Source organism: Parasteatoda tepidariorum, chromosome 5 (genome assembly GCF_982258835.1).
Source record: "Parasteatoda tepidariorum strain Cologne lab strain chromosome 5, Ptep-v5.0, whole genome shotgun sequence".
Taxonomy (NCBI): domain Eukaryota; kingdom Metazoa; phylum Arthropoda; class Arachnida; order Araneae; family Theridiidae; genus Parasteatoda; species Parasteatoda tepidariorum.
In genome coordinates this window covers 105461584-105479316 of record NC_141759.1, presented here as the reverse complement: position 1 = coordinate 105479316, position 17733 = coordinate 105461584, and the positions used below count along the sequence as shown (strand labels likewise).

General features: G+C 31.1%; 1 protein-coding gene across 1 annotated transcript; it reads right to left on the bottom strand.

The window, feature by feature from the left end:
• Positions 1-422: 422 nt before the first annotated feature.
• On the bottom strand, positions 423-1274 carry LOC147809947 (uncharacterized). The gene has a single exon (XM_087162944.1). The coding sequence runs from the start codon at positions 1272-1274 to the stop codon at positions 423-425; it is 852 nt and encodes a 283-aa protein (XP_087019070.1).
• Between the last annotated feature and the right edge of the window lie 16459 nt (positions 1275-17733).

Here is a 17733-nt window from a genome sequence, read left to right as displayed (position 1 = left end):
GAGAGTTAGTGTCCATGGCCAATAACAAATGTTCACGAGCACAGAAGTCAGTGATGAGATCAATTTTTGAAACATCTAGATTGATATCTCTATGATAGTCCATGTACACACTAGCAGCATAAAAATGAATGTTATTAATGATGAATTCTGCAAGAATCATATCTTCACTGGAATGTTGACTAATTAGGATAGCATCAATATTCTTGTTAGCAACAAGAATAACAGCCCTCTTGAGACCAATGCCCATTTCAAAAATTCTAAAAGATCTAGAAAATCCAGCCACCTTGTTATTAATACAATAAGGCTCCTGAATAAAAACAATGTCAGTGTTATTGTTCTGGATTATAGCAGAAAGATTAATAGCAGCCTTACGAGATTTCTGAAGATTGATTTGTAAGCAACGAATATTAACATTATTTGCACTAGTTACCATAGTCGACATTCTGTTTTTTTCTCTCAATCTGTTTTAAATATGTAGGGCATCTTCTATCCAAGGCCGCGTGCTTAATATCAACTTTCATTTCACCCTTGACATACTTATTATAGTTTATGCAATTAGAGCAATTTAATTCATTCCGCGATGAGCAATCTCTCATTAAATGAGTACCAGAACAAATTGGACAAGTGGTCTGAGATCTACAGTTAATTGAATCATGATTAAATTTATTGCATTGGAAACATCTCTTGACACTAATGTAATCTGAACACCTGCACATTGACCACTTCAATTTGATTCCATATTCAAGAAAATATTTCCTAGCTCCAGGAGAAACTTCAGCAACTAAGAATCGTCTATTTATATTTTCTTTCATTGCCCTAATAAACTTGACATTAAAAGTTTCCCCTTTTAAATTATCTTGATTTTGATTTTTAACAATCATTTCAGCATTATTTATGTCTATTTCTTCCGGTATATCAAATATAATAATCTGAGGTAGAAACTTTTTATTTTGTGATATACTCATTTCCTCGCCCAATTGTTCACCAACTGCGTGGCAAAGTTTATCTAAATCCTGTTTATTTTTACAGCTAATCAAAATCTTACCTCCATTTAGAGACTTCATTCTCTCCACTCCAATTTGAGAATCTTCTGGGTTAACTTTTCTTTTGAGACGTTCCCTCAATTCCTCCGAAGTCTGCTTTTTCAATGGCGCAATCACCGCAGTAAACATCGGGAGCATCCGCGGCCGGTCATCGGTAGGGCGCGGCGTTGAACTCGAGACGATCTCCGCAAAGGTTCTTCCCGTTGTAGGCTTAGTATTTGCAGCAGCCATTGTGAGTTTTGAATCCTTTAGTTGATCATTTAAAGACAATATCATCGATTTATAATCATTTTTAACTGCATTCAGATCGCTTATTGCCTCCAGAATGCTTTGCTTCAAGTCTTTTCTCAAATTCCCACTAATTTCGCATACTTTTTTCAGTTTTTCAACAGCCGATAGGAATCTCGCGTCTACCTCGTTGTGTGTGTGTGTGTGTGTGTGTGTGTGCGTGCGTGCGTGCGTGCGTGCGTGCGTGTGTGTGTGTGTGTGTGTGTGTGTGTGTGCGTGCGTGCGTGCGTGCGTGCGTGCGTGCGTGCGTGCGTGCGTGCGTGCGTGCGTGCGTGCGTGCGTGCGTGCGTGCGTGCGTGTGTGTGTGTGTGTGTGATATTTTTGTAATTTTAAAAGTTATCCATACTTTATCTGGCAAATAATTTTATTGTGACACCTTCAACGATGTTTTCTAGAATTTTAACCACAACCAAGATTGCAGGACCATCATATTTGATATTTTTGAAACAAATGTTTTGTTGTTAAATTTCTACGACAGTTAATTCATAAGTAAAAAAATTAAACATTTTTTGAACCGTTCGAAATGTTATCTTAGCATATATTCATTTCGCTAAATTATCTAGTAAAAATAATTTTCTTTAATTTCTCAATTATTAATTTTTGAAAAATTTTTTTTTACACCTTACTCAATAAATATTAGATTGTTTGGCCTTTTTTTTGGTCAAGTAAAAGTAAAGAACTGTATAATACAAAAAACTTAACTTTGCGTTACCTTTTCCTTTGATTATTGTCCTTAGTATGCATTGATTATAATTAAATCAGAAAATTGAAACAAATACATAAAAATAGCATTATTAAAAAATTTTGATAGAAAAAAGAAGCTTTTAAAAAATAAAAATTATTTTATGCTCTTTCTTTTACCTAGTCTTGTTTTTTGTAGTAAAATTAAGTTAGTTTTGGATACATTTTTAAACAATATTAGTTTATTAAATAATAGATAACTTTATGAGGAAGAAGAAAACTACTAAGCAATTTCTTGTTACATAATAAGAATCCGAATCCGAATAACTATCCGAAGTCCATGCTAATTTGCAATTCGTTAAATTCCTTTATTATGACGCATTAAAACAAGTATCTTATTTAGTTTTAAGAATTTTACTCTCATTATTAATAAATTACTTGATAGTATCACTTGATATTAAAATTGTCACAGGAAGTAATCAGAGTTTAGCTGAGAAAAATTGTTATATGGTAAATTGTTATATGTTGAATGGTATGGTATATAAAGTATTATTATATGGTTTTTATATAAACTTAAAACTTTTAATTAAAATTAAGCCTATAAAGATATTTAATCTCGTTGGTTTCTTTGTAGTTATAAGATCTTTGATTTTGCAAAAAATGTTTTAAATATGCAAGTTATTTCTTAAAAAATTCAATAACTGTCTTTCGTATTCTGTTTTTTCAAGATTTTATTTCTGTATAAATTTCAGACGCGATAATTCAAAGGAAATGCTTAAAACATCAAGAAAAAAAAACAGAATTTTATTTATTCTCTCTTTATTTATTTATTTATTATTATTATTTTTTTCATTTCCTTCTTTGCTTAAAAATTTGTAAAATAATGTGAAGAAAAAAAATGACTCTGATTAAAATAATGTTTGCAAAGTAAAATTTTAACATTTCAAAATTAGTGAACTTGAAAAATAAGTAAGGTGTACTTTCTGGCAGTTTGAAAGAAATAAAATAAGTCAAAATCTAAACTAAGTTAAAATCTCTTCCAATTAAGTTCACAAAATAAAATTCAGTTAATGAATATTATCAAAATATCGAATTTACAGTACTTATAACGAAACTGCAGAACATTATTAATAGAGATATTCAAAAATTTATTCAAAATAATCAAATATTAAAAAATTTAAAAGTAATTTGCGATAATATATCCCCCCCCCATTTTTCTAATTTTACCACGAAGAACTTCAATTTAAAAAAAATAATAATAATAAAAATTAAACAGCAAGGAAAGCAACGAAATGTTTGATTCGGTATTAGCAAAAGAAAAAAAAATTTAAATAAATAAATAAAATAAAACTTTAAATTAATTTTTCCACTTCACCAAAACCTTTTCTTATCAGTACCTTTTAACTACTAATGTACTATGAACTCTAAAATAAACTCACAACTCCTCTGTTATAGTGATTTATGATAACAGCTATCCCCACCCCTCAATTAGTACCCAGTCGGCGGTCGTAGGGGAAGGAAAAAAAATACCAGCGAAAAACTCGGGAGCGCCGCTAGAGAGGCAGATAGGCAACCCGAGTTATTCCGGGCTTGCCGCTTTGCGTGTAGAAATGATGCCCGAGTTATTACGGGTCCGCCGCCAGGAGGGTTAAATTTCGCACTAAGATGGCGACGGTAGGCTCTATTCAGGAATTTGACACTTCAAATCCAAATTCATTCGAGTTATATGCTGTTCAAATTACTTACTTTTTGGAGGCTAATTCTATCGTAGATGGTAGTAAAAAGCGTGCGACTCTTTTAGCTGTTTGTGGAATTAAAACTTTGTCTATAATTCGGACTTTAGTTTCGCCAAAGGAAGTTACAGAATTTAAATTTCAAGAATTAATTAAACTTTTAAAAGAACATTTTTGTCCTAAATCTTCAGAAATATTTCGACGTTTCAAGTTTCATAAAAGATTTCAATCAAAGTTAGAATCTGTGAATGCTTTCGTTACTGAGTTAAGAAAGCTGGCGGAAGATTGTAATTTCGGAGAAACTTTGTCAGAACGTTTACGAGATCAATTAGTCTGCGGTATTCGTGATGAAGAGGTTCAAAGAAGATTGTTGGCTGAATCCAAATTAACTCTTGAAAATGCCATTTCTGTTGCTGTAGCATCTGAGGTTGCGGCTTCCCTATCAAAGCATATTCATACCCAAAATTCTTCTTATTCTGAGAATTCGGATGTAGTTGACTATGTACGTGGTAGGAACAAAAGAAATAATGCGCGATTTAGTAAACGAAATTCTAATGTTTCAGGTAGTAGCAAATCGCAAATTCAAAATTCTAAAGTGTGTTTCGGTTGCGGTGGTTAGCATGAACGTTCAATGTGTAAATTCAAAAATGCAATATGCCATTCTTGTGGTCTTAAGGGTCACATTGTAAAAGTTTGTCGGAAGAAAAATAAATTTGAAAAACAGCGTGGAAATGAAATTGAAGTTCAACCGAAATATTTGAATGTTTTAAGTTCTCAATCTCCGTTTAAGAAAAACGTTATTGTTGAGGTTGATAAGGAAAAATTAGAAATGGAAATTGATTCGGGTTTATATAATTCGATTATTTCTTTGCAAACGTTGAATAAAGTTTTCCGTTCTAAGAAACCCGCGATCGAAAAAACTTTAATTAAACTGCGCGACTTTTCTAAAAATGGGATTTCACTGGCTGGCGTATGTAAGGTTAAAGTTGTGCATAACCTTTTCAAATCTAAGTTAGAATTGTTAATTTCAAATAATCCCTGTACGAATATTTTGGGGTATTCTTAGTTTGAACCTTTAGGAATTTCAATAACAGGAGTAAACGAAATTAGAACTGGAATTATCGAAAAAGTTCTTAAAAATTACGATGATATTTTTGATAACAAATTGGGTACGTATACGGGTAATCCAGTATCGCTTCCTATAAATTCGGATATGGCGCCTGTTAGATGTAGGGCAAGAAGCGTGCCTTTGGCAATGAGGCCCAAAATTGAAGCCGCCCTAGCAAAACTTCAAAGTGAAGGAGTAATTGAGGAAATTTCAAATCCAAAATGGTCAACACCGGTTGTTCCAGTGATTAAACCGTCAGGTGAAGTACGTTTGTGTGGTGATTATAAAATCACGTTAAACAAAGCAATGAACGCACATCCTTATCCAATTCCCGCAGTAAATCATCTTCTTTCTAATCTTAAAGGAGGAGGTTATTATGCTAAGATAGATTTAGATCAAGCATATTTACAATTACCGGTTGATGATGCTTCTGCTGAAGCTCAGACTATCATCGCGCATAAGGGTGCGTATAAGGTAAAAAGACTTCCAATTCGGAATTAACGTAGCCCCAGGAATATTTCAAAATTTAATCGAAGATTTGTTTCGAAATTTAGAAGGGGTTGTTCCATATTTTGATGATGTACTCGTTAGAGGAAGTTCGGAAGAAGAGTTAGCCGCTCGTTTGGAACAAGTACTAGATCGTTTGAGAAAAGCGGGACTTAAATCAAACGGGAACAAATGCTTATTTGGGGTAAAGGAAGTAGATTTTTTGGGCTACCGTATCGATGCGAAGGGCATCCACCCCGCCAAAAGTAAAGTAGAAGCGATTCGTGCTTTTCCGGTACCTAAAAATAAAGTTCAGTTACAAGCGTTTTTGGGTTTGATAAACTTTTACAATAGTTTTCTAAAGGGCAAAGCTACTAAAGCTGAAGTATAACATGGGCTTCTAGATAGGGATTCAGTGTGGAAATGGTCTAAAGTCCACGATGAAGCTTTTCGATATTTATAAGAATTGTTAAGTTCCGAAGCGATTTTGGTTCCGTTCGATGAAAAATTGCAGATAACTTTAGTTTGCGATGCATCTCCGTTTGGCGTAGGACCTGTCTTAAGTCATGTTCTTGAAAATGGTTGCGAAGCACCAATAGCTTTCGCATCGCGTACGCTCGCGTCGACAGAAAGAAATTACGCGCAAATCGACAAAGAGGCTTTGGCAATTGTGTTCGGTATAAAAAAATTTCATCATTTTGTTTATAGACATAAATTCACTATTATAACTGATCATCAGTCTCTGATAGGAATTTTTTCAAAAAATAAGCCAACTAAAGAAATTTTGTCTCCGCGTATGCTGAGATGGTCTTTAATACTTAATGCATATGAGTATACTCTAATTCATATACCGGGGAAGAAGATTCAAAACGCAGATTCTTTAAGTAGACTCCCAAAAGAGACTGATAAATTTGAGGTTCCCGCTCCTTTAGAGGTATTGTTTACCGAGGACTTACAAGATCCTCCACTTCAGGCAGCAGAATTAACAAAATTAACATTGCGTGATCCAATTTTGTCAAGAGTACTAAATTGGGTTTTGAGAGGATGGCCAAATGAAAGACCAGATAAAAAATTTCAGACTTTTTTTTCGAAGCGTAACGAACTTTCAACCCATCGAAATTGCTTGTTATGGGGTAATAGAGTAGTTATTCCAGTGTGGAAAATCACGTGTTCTCCAGGCTCTGCATCTGGGACACCCAGGGATCGAAAGAATGAAAGCTTTCGCACGTTCATACGTGTGATGGTCAGGCATGGACCATGACATAGAAGTGCATGTTCAAAGATGCAAGGAATGTCAACAGACACGCCATGCCCCTCCTAAAGCTCCAGTGCATCCATGGGATATTCCAGAGAAACCTTGGTTCCGTCTTCATATAGATTTTGCAGGTCCGTTCCAGGGACAAGGATTCCTCATCATAGTAGATGCCATGTCAAAGTGGATAAAAGTGCGTCATATGACTTCTACGTCTGCTTCTGCAACAGTCGACGTCCTGCGAGAAATCTTTGCTACCCATGGGATACCTGAAGTCATCGTTTCCGATAACGGAGGTCAGTTTCGAGCATCGGAGTACCAGATTTTCTTAGAGTGAAATCTCGTCCGAGGAGTCATGATGGCACCAAGACGTCCGTCCGGAAATGGCCAGGCTGAAAGAACAGTCCAGACTGTCAAAGATGCCCTAAGACGCATTGTGAAGGGAAATTGGAGGAAGAGGCATGCCAAATTCCTTCTTCAACAACATTGTACTCCCACCACTACAACAAGTGCTAGTCCTGCGGAACTGTTGATGGGGAGGAAGCTAAGGACCGTCTTAGATAGACTCCATCCAGATCTGACGGCTGAGAGGAAGTTGAGGCAGGAGCCTCAACTCAGGAGAAAAAATGGCAGTTCTCTTCTAAGATCGTTCAGTGTCGACGATCCAGTCTTTGTGAGAAACTATGGAAGGGTCCAAAGTGGTTTTCAGCAACGGTCATTAAACCCACAGGTCCAGTTTCCTAAAAAAGCTGTGACTACAGGAGGCGAGGTAGTTAAACGTCATGTGGATCAAATGCAGAAGCGTATTCCTGATTCGTTGACTGTTCCGTCCGACCCTAGTGTATCATCTCCACCAGCACCGAGTGTTGAGACTGAAGTACAATCTCCCATTCCTTCCAGTGCTGATTCTCAGAGTGCAGTAGTTGAACCTACAATACCAAATCAAGAGTCTTCTGTTCCAGTTCCAGAACAGACTTCCAGAAACTTGAGGCCCATCGTCAGGCCAAGCAGGTTCAAAGACTTTGTTCTATCCTAGGGCAAAGGGGTGTTGTGATGTCAACTGACGTCACCTTCCGTCATCACTACGAGTCAACGACGACAGCCTGTAGTTTCTGAATAGCGGCGCTGCCTGACCTTTCCAGAGAGTATATATACCCATTCCTAATAGATGTTCATCACTAACCTTGTTACGTGCTGTAAGCATGTTATTGTTATGTTATGTTTTATTGTTTTTTTAAACTTATACCTTAGTTATTATGTGTCTTACTTTGATACCACCAAGGATATCTCACAATACAATAGTTTCTCACCCGCTTCCAAGTTGAGTTGAGTTGCTTGTCTCCTGTTGTTGAGTTGTTTGCCTCCCGCTGCCGAGTTGAGTAGAGTTGTTTGCCTCCTGTTGCTGAGTTGAGTTGATTTACTTCTGCTGCTGAGTTGAGTTGTTTTCATCCTGCCGCCAAGATGAGTTGAGTTGTTTTCCTTCTGTTGCTGATGTGAATTGAGTTGTTTCTCCCCTGCTGCTGAGTTGAGTTCTTTCTCTCCTGCTGCCAAGTTGAGTTGAGTTGTTTGTCTCCTGTTGCTGAGTTGAGTTGAGTTGTATCCATACTGCTGCAAAATTGAGGTGAGTTGCTTCTCTCTTGCTGCCAATTTGAGTTAAGTTGTTTGCCTCCTGCTGCTGAGTTGAGTTGAGATGTTTACCTTCTTTTGTTGAGTTCAGTTGTTTTCCTCCTGTTGCTGATGTGAATTGAGTTGTTTCTCCCCTGCTGCTGAGTTGAGTTCTGTCTCTCCTGTAGCTAAGTTGAGTTGAGTTGTCTCCCTCCTGCTCCCAAGTTGAGTTGAGTTGTTTCTCTCTTGCTGCCAAGTTGAGTTGTTACTCTCCTGCTGCCATTTTGAGCTGAGTTATTTGCTTCCTCCTGCCGAGTTGAGTTGTTTGCCTCCTGTTGCTGAGTTGAGTTGAGTTGATTTTCTACTGCTGCTGAGTTGAATTGTTTTCATCCTGCTGCCAAGTTGAGTTGAGTTATTTGCCTCCTGTTGCTGAGTTCATTTGTTAGTTATTATTTTTTGAGTAATCATTTTTTGAGTAATCACTTTTCACGTTATCACTTTTTATATCATCACTTTTTGCGTAATCATTTTTATGTAATCACTTTTTGCTTAATCATTTTTTGCGTAATCATATTTTACGTAATCGCTTTTCGTGTAAATATTTTTTAAAATAATTCTTGGTTAATTTTTCTTGACTTTTGAAATCATTTTTTCTAAGCAGTAGTACAACATCAGTTACTAATTTTAAGCGTACACCTGAAAATTGAATATTTAAAACCTAAACAGAGTGAAACAGTATTTAACCCCTTGCATCCGAAGCGTCATGAAAAGACATTTACAAGCAAACTACGGCAAGTGTCGTTTCGTGACGGTCTTGTTTTTTTGGGGTAGGGAGAGTAGAAAAAGAGATTCTTGGGTGGGGAAAGAAATGGGGGTCAGTTAAGGGGAGGACGAACAAAGAGAAGGGTTGGCAGTTTACCTCAATTACTCAAACTATTATCCTTCCCCTAAGTTTCTTCTGAATGGGTTGCTTTTTGCTTTGAAATTTGGCCTTCAAGAAAAACGCCAATGCTATCATTTTACTTACATTGAAAGCTATTTTGAAAAGCACAACTAAGAAGCTTTTTCTTAAGCAATATTTTTTTTTCTTAAATAACATTATTAAAAATATATAATCTAAGATTATGATTATTCGATAATAATCTACTTCAAATAATGTTTTATTTTTTTTATCCGCATTTTGTTATCATTAAAAATAAATAAATAAATAAAGTAAAAAAAATTGATAATAATATTAAAAAAAAAAAATTCAGTGCTTTTATATTGTTTTAGTTACTTAAATTTTTACAGATTTCAATTGTTATAAAACTTTTTATAGTTTTTCGGCAAAGAATATAATAAAGATTCTTTGAATAATAAATTTTTTCTTCATTTTCTTTCCATTTTATCAGATAAGTGTTTCTTTAAATTTTTATTAATCGAGGATTTATTCATCAAAATATTAAACAAAAAATCTGGTTATAAGAACTTTACACAATTTTATAATTTTCAAGATTTTTTCGTTTAATAGAAATACAAAAATAATGAATAATAGATATGGCGCGAAATATTAATAAAAGTTTCATTTTATTTTACTTCATATTTATATTATATTTATTTTCTTTCAATGCATGTAATAAATTTATTAATATTATATTTACGGATTTACTAAAAGCAAAAAATTTAAACTGAACAAGGGATGTTATTTTTTAAATTATTTTACCTGCCTTTTTTCAAACGAACCTTCAGCGAAGAATTAATAAGAGTTATTTAAAATCAGAATCAAATAAAAGTTGTTTAAAACCAGAACAGTTAAAATCCACGAATATTTGATACGAAAAAGCTTCTCGACTAATCTTTCTAATCACTATAGAAGGGGGGAAAAAACTTGTTCTTTGACTATAAGTTAGATGTTTTTGACATAAAATTTTAAAATTTAAGGCTTGCTAAATCACGGTAAGCATCTCAGGGTACCAGAAAAAGTATAAATAACTTGATATAATCATATAATTACAGACTTAGTCATACAATTTAATATGATTTATTATTTATTATATAATATATTCATATTATTACACAATTAAAAGTTAGCCTTTCGTAAATTTGATCTTTTTATAGATAATTTAATGTGATTTAAAAATTGATCTGGTCTGGATCAGCTTGAATTCCTGATTAGTCAAATTTTAAAAGCTCAGTGGAAATTATTTAGTTCTTGAAAAATATGCATCAATAGTAACAATACCGAATGAACAGGAAGCATAATTTGAATTCAGATTGACCATCATACTATCGCGATTATAAATAGTTTGAAGTACTGTGTGTATACTAAGAACATGGTTGAGATCTAGAAATATTTTGTTACGAGAACAATAACAGTACTATTATTCATGCTACAACAGTACTATTTTTGCACTAAAAGAGAAAACGAAGTAATTTCCATGCTATTCTGTGATTATTATTACTATTTTTGGTAAAAAATTAAATCAAATGAGGATTCATTTGCATCAGTACTATATAAAGAAATATGTTTAAAATTTATTATAAGTGTAATATAAATTGAGTAGATTGATTTTATTGATTGATTTTATAATCCTTAAATTTAGTTTTTAAAAGAAATCAGGACATGGATTGCACAAATTTGTAGTAAATTATTATTTTTCATTATTTGGGAAAAAACATCCTACTGTAGAAACAGCTTAATTTAATTGTGAAAACAACAGTTACAACTCCAATACATATATTAAAAAGGAGTTTTTTAAGGGAAAAAGAACTTTTAACAACAAATTACATTAACCACCGAAACTGACTTTAAAGTTAGCAATCAGTGATGTTACAAATGGGTAAATATAGAGCATTTTTGTCATTATCAAATCATAATATTTATAACGATTACGGATTAAATCAAAATAAAAACATAAAACTATGAAAAAAATTGTTTCTGCTTAATTATTTATTCACACGATTCATATTATTAGGTGTAAGTATAATATTTAAAAGGAAAAAACCTGTTTTTTTTGTTTTTTTTTTTTGCTTTTGTTTTTTAGAATGAATGGACTTTTATATCGTAAGACCAAGATATAAGGAATAAAATCAACATGAAAATAAATTCATTAATTTTAGAATTTTCCTAAATATTTTGAAAACAAAACTCGTTAGTTATTTCTTGCATCTTACTTCCCCTGTTTCTGTAAAAATTAAATATTTTTTGCAATTACATTGAATTTGAAAATAAATTAATAAATAGAATTAAAAATAAACCATCTATTGTTCTTGAGTTCTTGTAGTAAGCACTTCAGGAGAATATTACTAGAAAGAAAAAGCATGGCGAATGGAAAAAGTAACTAATTCCTTGCAATACGAAAGCATTTCCTGTATCATATTATAGAATTCACCGGAATCATTATTTTTAAACAGGCTGTCAACAAGTAAATAAGTATTGTAAAAACTACACAATACACGTTCTTGAAAGGATAATAATATACAACAAAATATAGCTCTTGACACTTAAAACCGAGTTATACTATCCACCACTCCCCTTTGTGTGCTATCGGCATCACAGAAAGGGAAATACTTCTGCATTTACAGTGAAATCGTGTGCTAACTCATTAAGTATTAGCGAACATATTACTTTGATTATTACATATTTCATAGGGGAAAAAAACGGAATTCTGTTATGTTGAAAGAAAGATTGAAGTTTTTCCCAATTGAAATTTCGGGTAAAACTTACACGACCTTATTATAACATTTGTTCTGGTTTGAAATAATTAAGTAAATTAATGTTTTAGTAACTTACTTTTTATAATTATCAAAATAAAATAATTATCAACAGTGAAATCTTAAACATTTGGAATGTATCCACATATAAAAAATAACCACACAAAAAAAGTATTACATCATATTCATTTTAATCATAAAATGATTCTTAAAATATAAGTTGTAAGTTCAGGTAATTTTCATTCGCTTTAAGAAAACTCTTAGGACAAAAGGATTTCTATTTTACCCGGACTGTAGAATCTGTAATTAATAAAAAAAATAATTAATCAATATAGACAGGGACGAATCAAGACAAATACGAAAGCACTACATTTTCTCCGCATCTCAGTAAGTATTTTAAATTTACTGTAGCAATAAATGACATTTCTAACACCGGGGAACTTCATGTAATAAATTTAACCAGCTTTATGTAATAAACTTTTGCTATAATAAAAACGAAATGCGCTATTATCTAAAAATTGACAATTTTCAGCAAATAAAGCATTTTAATTTTTTTAGATTTGAAATAAAAAATAAAATGCAGTATTTTTAATGATAGTCATATTATTGATCCGAGCTGGTGACTGGAAACCCACCCAGTTTTGGAGGGATGAGTACCAAGTAGCAGCTTGTCTAGGAAGTAAAGGTGGTTTGTGCGCAATAGTGACCATATTGCAGCGATCATGACATCGCTGACAAAACACAGCTCGTGAGCTTCATTAACTATGTATTTGATTCTAAAATACGTTCATTTTTTAAAACTTTATCTGCCTCGATGCCCCATTTTAAACATAATATTTATAAACATAATGCCAAATTTATGAACATAATATTTTATATTTAATATTAACATCGCAAATCTTGGAAAAAATGTTTCCCTGTGACTTGGACTTTTAGGTTATTTTACTTTCAAAATTTGTTTTCAGTTTTTTTTTTTAAAATTTAAAGTCTAATTATTTTTAAACTATTTTTATTTTCTATGATCATATATATAAAGAGAAGTTATGCCTTATACATGTTTCAATTGTCAAATTTCCACCAGATGTTCAAGACATTTTATATTTCTGGAAAGATGTTAGAAGCTTTTCTTTTCAAAAAATATATAAGTCTGAATAATAAATGAAATAAAATAAAATGAACATGTCTTTTTATGTTTTATATAGAGTAGCCTGACCCCCCCCCCCTTTGTGGTCAGACCCTCCACTCCAAACAAATGTTTTCCTAATGGCACTTCTTTTTCTCCTGATGGCATTATAATATAGGGAATTGAATATTAGATTTAATAAACTTATTTCGTATTGTAACAATTCTCAATAAAGCGTCAAAATTTATTGAAGATATTTAGCACCGAAACGATTTTTTTAAAATTCGTTTCCATCTTTCCTATTCGAGAAAAATTACTAAAATTCCGATTCTTCTTTTATTCTCCCAATCATCTTTCTATTTTTTAAATTTATATTTAGATTATTTTAATTTTTTTATCTATCATGTTATCTCTGTTTCGGTAAGAAGCTGATAATTCTAAAACTGAGTTGCTCTTAGACTATATGACAGAAGAGAGAGAGAGAGAGACAGATGGAAGGAAGAGCCCATTCAACTTTTCTGAGAACAGAAGCAGGGAATATTTAGCGGTTCTCTTTTACCTAAGCTATACGGTGAATTCCAGCCGTGTCCCTGAAAAGGCAGCACTATAACATGACACCTTTTGTCACACTCTATTGTAGAAAAACACGTTGCACATTTCCTTCTTTTCTACATACTTAAAGATTTATTAGAAAATCAACCTAGTAACTAAAGACAGCTTTTTTTGTTAATCAAAATTGAATCTTAGATTATAAATCAACCGCTAATGTAACTTAGCTTTAAATGTAACGACTAAGGCTAAATATTCTGTTTAAGTATTACGTAAGCAAAGTAATTACGAAAGTATTAAGTATTACGAAAGGAAGAAGAAGGAAGTTTGAGATCTCATTTTTCTAACAAAAGGGGTGAGGTCAATGAGCAATGTTTACAAAAAATATTATAGTCACATTATTTTCAATTTTTTTAAAATAAAAAATACATTTTAACGAAAAATTAGGAAAAATTAAATGTCCTAAAAGAAAATACTAGAATTTCCGGAAACAATATTCAAATTTTTTTTGTTCCTAAAAAGTTTCTTAAAAACCCAAAAATATGATCTATTATAACATTTCTATATAAGTTAAATTAATTATTATTATTATGTTAATATATATATATATATATATATATATATATATATATATATATATATATATATATATATATATATATATATATATATATATATATATATATATATATATATATATATATATATATATATATATATATATATATATATATGGGGCAATCCATACAAAATTTACACCGATGATACAAAAATGATATAATAAATTTTTTTTATTGTTCTTTATTGAAAATAAATCGATACGTATTTTTGCGTTTTTGTTTAAATTGCGTATTTTTGACTATACGAATTTTTGAAAATTTCGCTTTTTTGAGCACACGACTTTGCAAGTTATTTTTTAACGTATTGCCATCCAACAACAAAAATATTTAAATACACTTTCTTGAAGTGATTTTTCTCAAACTTAAAGAAAATCAACATTAAAATATAAAATTTTTTGTTTTTGACATAAAAAAATTCATTTTTTGAAAAAAACAACTTCTTTTTGCAATTTGGGCATCTTTGATTTTTTTTATATTTTGACAGTGTGAAGTATAATCAATAATGATATTAATTCCAAATTTTTGGAATGGTAAGACACTTTGTTCGAAAGATATAAACAAAACAGTGACGCTGCGCACTCCGCGTATGTATGTAGAATATGGATCGACTGTTCTCGAACTCATCCGCTACCTACTAAACTAGAGCACGGTGATTTATTTTAATAAAGAACAATAAAAAAAATTAATTATATCATTTTTGTATCATAGGTGTAAATTTTGTATGGATTGCCCCATATATATATATATATATATATATATATATATATATATATATATATATATATATATATATATATATATATATATATATATATATATATATATATATATATATATATATATATATATATATATATATATATATATATATATATATATATATATATATATATATATTCTGTTGTTCGATGCCAACTTATAATGATAGTTAAAATAAAATTTAGCACAATCAACAAAGCATACTTACTTATTCCTTTCAAGACCAAAAAACTATTTCAACTATATCTAGATTAGCGGTGTATCAATTGCATAATATTAGTTGGGCATATTACTAAATAAAATTAATCGTAATTGGTTCATACTAAAATTAAGTCACCAAAATTATTTAAGCGTCATACCATACGGTTCCCCAAAATAGAAGAACCTTTTCTCCATCCATTGAACTTTTTAATACATAGTTTATTCTTTTTTATTTCAATAAGTATCTATTAATAAAGTTGACTAATTATAACTGGTATCAATAATATTAAGGCGATTTTTTACGTTTCTCCTAAACGTACAACATAGTTCTCTTCATTTATTGTGACTTTCAGAACATAATCTTTTTTTTTTGTTCCACTTATATTGATTTTAAATTATTTTGTATTATAGAAAAATATTTTAAAAGTATAACTTCGAACAAAATAAACATGCGATTTCGGAAAACTTACTAATTTCGAGACGCAGTCAACCATAGTTTTGTTCATCATTGGGTTTATCTGACATTAAAAGATAACACTTGAAAATATTGTGCAATAAACTCTTTTTATAATTAAATAGAGCTATGAGCTAGCAAACATTACTGATGTTTTATCTTTAAAATATATATATTATAAAAATACATATATTTAAAATTGTTGAATTATTGTTTAATTTATAGCAAAGGTATCTGTAAAACCAATGAGTTAATTCCATTTTTCAAACTCTTGAGCGATGTAATTAAATTTTTTAGAGAATTTTTAAGATGAGTGGTAGATTAGTTTCTTTCATCTTCTGTTCAAATTTTAAAATGCACTAACAGTCCTAATTAATACGAAACACAAACTCATAAATTGATAGTTATAGGTGTATATAAATATAGATCCATATAAATATAGATACAGAGAAAAATAAAATAAAAAACGCACAAAATAAATATGCTTAAAATGTTTTATATTTCAGTATAAATTACTGTCGAAATTATAAAAAAAACTTTTTTAACTTCAGTAAGTAGATTTAACTCCTTATAATTATGACAATCTATAAAAATAATTTATTCTAAAGAAATACTTTTAATTATATCAATCCCGCTACATATGAATGACTGATTAATGAACATACAAGAATAATAATTACTATTATAATTTTTATATTTTTATTCAACTGTATTCTTCAGTAACGTTATTACAAAGTAATTATGATTGCAAATCCTGTCAATTTGAACACTGTTGATTTGAATTAAGAAGCAAGTCGTGAACAATTATATTGCATGCATCTTAATTTTTTTTTTCGGTCAGGACACTTAATAAAATAAAAGATATGTTTCAGAAGCCGTTTCTTATTATTGATTTATTTTAAAAGCTAATACTCTTAAATTTACTGAAATATAACTCGGAACCGTTTAGTATTAATTTCTTTATTTAAGAAATAAATTTAAAGATAACACAATCATAATATTAGATTTCATAAACCATGTTACATTAAATAAAATTATTAAATCGCTGTACTTATACAAAAATTAAACGGATGAGATAATTTGAATATTCGGCACTTATCAAAAGAGTCTTCCTCTCTTATTTAAAATTTCGAAAGAATAGAAAAAAAGGAAAAAAGAACGAAATAAATAAAAAAGAAAAAAATTAAAGTATAATTTATTACTCCTCTACTTGAAAATCGCCAATAAAGTGCTAAACTTTTATTTTCGGAAAACTTATATTTCATGTAAATGTTCTAATTTGTCAACAATTCCCCTCCTTTGCCGCATGAGTGATTTTGAATACTCAACTGCGAGAAAACGATGACCCCTCCTCAACCCCTCACAGGAAGATAGTTTTGGACGAGTTCAATCATAGAAACTGCTTTCAGAAAACTCTCGTAATGAAGGGACACAAATTCTAGGACTCGATCGGAATCAGAGGGTTAAACATGCGAACGATTCATACGGCATTATTTGTATTTTTTAAGTTCCTTTTAGCTTATTTAAATCTGATGATTTTATACCAAACGCGAAATTAGCATTAAAGGGTCCAAACTTTGGTTAGCTCTCCTGACCAATTGGTCTGGAGAGCATAGTTTAAACTATGAAAACCGTATTTCCCAGATTGTGGCTACTGTATTTTGAATGTTAAGAATCCAAATATGTAAAAAAAATGTATATTTATTCAGAGAAAGTGCGTTTTTGTGTCCGCTTGCGTAACTTATTTAATAGTTAGCACTAAATAATTTGCATATTTAAGGTCACCCCCAAAAACCATTAAGATTGACACTTAGTACGTAAACATCTGATCATTAGAACGAAAATTATTCAGGGTGATGTCTCTTTTTTTTTTTTTTTTTTTTTTTGCTGACTTTACATCACACGCATCTAGCACAAAATTCAGCTACCGCCAATTGGTCCAAACTTGGCGTAAGAATATTTTGAGCGCTCCCCAATTTCAGACTCCGCTGTGCCACAGAACTGTTGAGTTAACCTAGTACAATAACGGCCGCTTAGGCAGTTTCTCATTCAATTTCAATTCTAAAGCCTTTTTCTCTTTAAAGTGAAGTGAAGCAAAGACAGCTCAAATTTTTGTTAAAAAGAAACTTGTTTTAAAT